Source organism: Solanum verrucosum, unplaced genomic scaffold (assembly GCF_900185275.1).
Source record: "Solanum verrucosum unplaced genomic scaffold, falcon-dt-bn FXZP01000022.1, whole genome shotgun sequence".
Lineage (NCBI taxonomy): Eukaryota > Viridiplantae > Streptophyta > Magnoliopsida > Solanales > Solanaceae > Solanum > Solanum verrucosum.
This window is the reverse complement of record NW_026020086.1, coordinates 3,367,706-3,370,178: the sequence shown is the minus strand read 5'-3', so window position 1 is coordinate 3,370,178 and position 2,473 is coordinate 3,367,706. Positions and strand designations below refer to the sequence as shown.

General features: G+C 27.7%; 1 protein-coding gene across 1 annotated transcript; it reads left to right on the top strand.

Moving 5' to 3' along the window:
* Positions 1–1,643: 1,643 nt before the first annotated feature.
* On the top strand, positions 1,644–2,262 carry LOC125824542 (transcription factor IBH1-like 1). The gene has a single exon (XM_049503943.1). It carries the CDS (start codon positions 1,670–1,672, stop codon positions 2,249–2,251), a length of 582 nt encoding a protein of 193 aa, XP_049359900.1. The 5' UTR covers positions 1,644–1,669; the 3' UTR covers positions 2,252–2,262.
* Positions 2,263–2,473: the final 211 nt, after the last annotated feature.

Sequence of the window (2,473 nt, the reverse complement as noted above, 5' to 3'; positions counted from 1 at the left end):
TATTGTTTGTTGTTGTTGTTTAATAATATTTTTATTGTTTGGTTTGACTGTATTGTAATTTATAAATTTACTAAAATATCCTTAATTATTCTAGGGTAGGAGGCTTTACTAGAATTAAATAATATAAGGTAAAGGGTAAAATAGTATTATGAAATATTATGTAAAGATATAATTGGAAAAATAAATTAAGTAACAATGGAAACATACCAAATTGGTTGTTCCATAAAATGGGGGTTTTCAATGTTACGTAACAACTGAATTTAACAATACAATACAATACATTTTAAGTAACAATCAAAACAAACATTGTACGTATAGTAACGATACAATACAATACAATGGGTAACAATGACCCAAACAGAGTATTAATGGATCCTACGTGTTGGAAATCTACATTAGTCGATCCAATACATAATCTTCTTACACTTAAAAGGAGAAAAAACATAGGAATTCAAGGAGATTAAGTAGAGATACTAATTAATCTTGGAAATTTTATTTGTTGCTATATATATATATAAAGATCATATTAGATTTATTTCTTGAAGAAATTATTCAAAATAAATAAAGAGAGAAGAGAAAAAGTAATTTTTGTTTTTCCTTAACTTTTTTCTCTTCCCTTGATGAAGCAATATAATTATGTGGGGATTTATGTTAATGTCCTTTTGTAGTCCAATTAAGTTACAAATGTTAGGTTTTGCATGGCATTTAGGGAACCTTTTTATTCTGTCTTAAACCAAGATTTTTGGATAATAATTATTATTCTCACTCTCTTTTCTAGGGTTTTATTTGCTTAGTGGGCCATGGGCCTCCATGTGAGAGCATGTGCTATGTCCTTCTCTCATTGGCCCACCATCCCACCACCCCATGTTACCCCCCTCCCCACCCCACCCCTTTCATTTGAACAAATAAATTGGCTTTTTTATCACTTAACTTCTCCTTCAAATTCCCATTCTTCACATTTCTTCTTTGATTTTTTGTTCCTCCAATATTAGCTTCGTCAAGAATTATATACTTATTTTGTGACCTCTTTGTTCGAAAATTTTGTCCAATAAATAGAAGAAAATTCACCAAGGTATGTCATTTTTGTCACTCAAATTTTCATTACACATTATAATAGATAGTCATATATTGTTCATGTTTATTTTCTTTCTTCTTGCATGTTCATATCATATGTAGCTAGCTTATAGACGTTCCTTTCTATTGCATCTTTCTTGTTCTAATATCAAATTGTCTACATATAATAACATGTAAATCAAACTAGAGAGACTTTATATCACAGCTATGAAAATTCACAGCAAAATTCATCGCTAATCCTGTTCAACGATGAATTATTAAAAAATTCTAGTAACTACAAGCTATTTAACGACAGATTGTCAATGAAGTTCTTAGCTAATTTCAATTTTTTTTCTTGCTTCAAGAATCTCTTGATATTGCTAATCCTATTCAGTGACGAATTATCAAAAATTCTAGTAGCTACGAGTTATTTAACGACAGATTAGCAACAAAGTTCATAGCTGATTTCAGTTTTTTGTAGTGATTTTTTTTTTCTTGCTTCAAGAATATCTTGATATTTCTAACTCATTTCATTCTTCTTTTTTATTGGTTTTATAGTTATAAGCCTAACATGACTAAAAAAAAATTCTTCTTCCTTTTTTTGTAGTTTCAAGAAATGAGGAATCCTAATTCACTCAAGCAAGAATTTCTCAAGAAATGGATAAAAGGTCTTCAAATATGTAGTGCTACAAAGAAAAAGATGAGTATAATGGAAAGAAAAAAAGCTATAAAATTATCAGCAGATATAGCAATGGCTTCAACAAGAAAATCAACAATTTATTGGAGCCATGCCCTCATGAAAAATGCTTCAAAAGATGACACAAACAAAATCATCATAAAAAATATTCTTGGATCAAATGATGATAATAATAATAATTTCAATAAAGCTTCAATGGGAATTTATAATTCTATGTCTCAAAATGGAATTATTAGAAGCAAGAAGATTATTAAAAAGAGTTGCAAAATTTCAAGAAGAGCAAGAAAAAATATTTCTCCAAGTATTATTGCAAAAAAAATGGTGGAAAAAAGAACAAAAGTTCTTAAAAGTCTTGTTCCTGGTGGAGAATATATGGATGATGCTTCATTAATTAAAGAAACCCTAGATTATATTATTTCATTAAGAGTTCAAGTTGATGTTATGAGGCATCTAGCTAATAATGCTAGTTGTGAGATTAATGATCCTAAAACAAATTTGTAGTTTTATTTTTTTTGGAAAAAAAAAATTAAATCATGAAGTGATCAATTCCTTCTTTTATTTCTTTGTTTTTTTTTTTACTCTTGTGGAGTTTTTTTTAAATTATTATATAGTACAAAGAAGATGTAACAATGTACATATGAGTAATATTATTATATGAAGTTAAATGTACTTATTATTAAAGCTTCTTATTGATTTATGTTCTCTTAGTTTAATTTTTCTTAA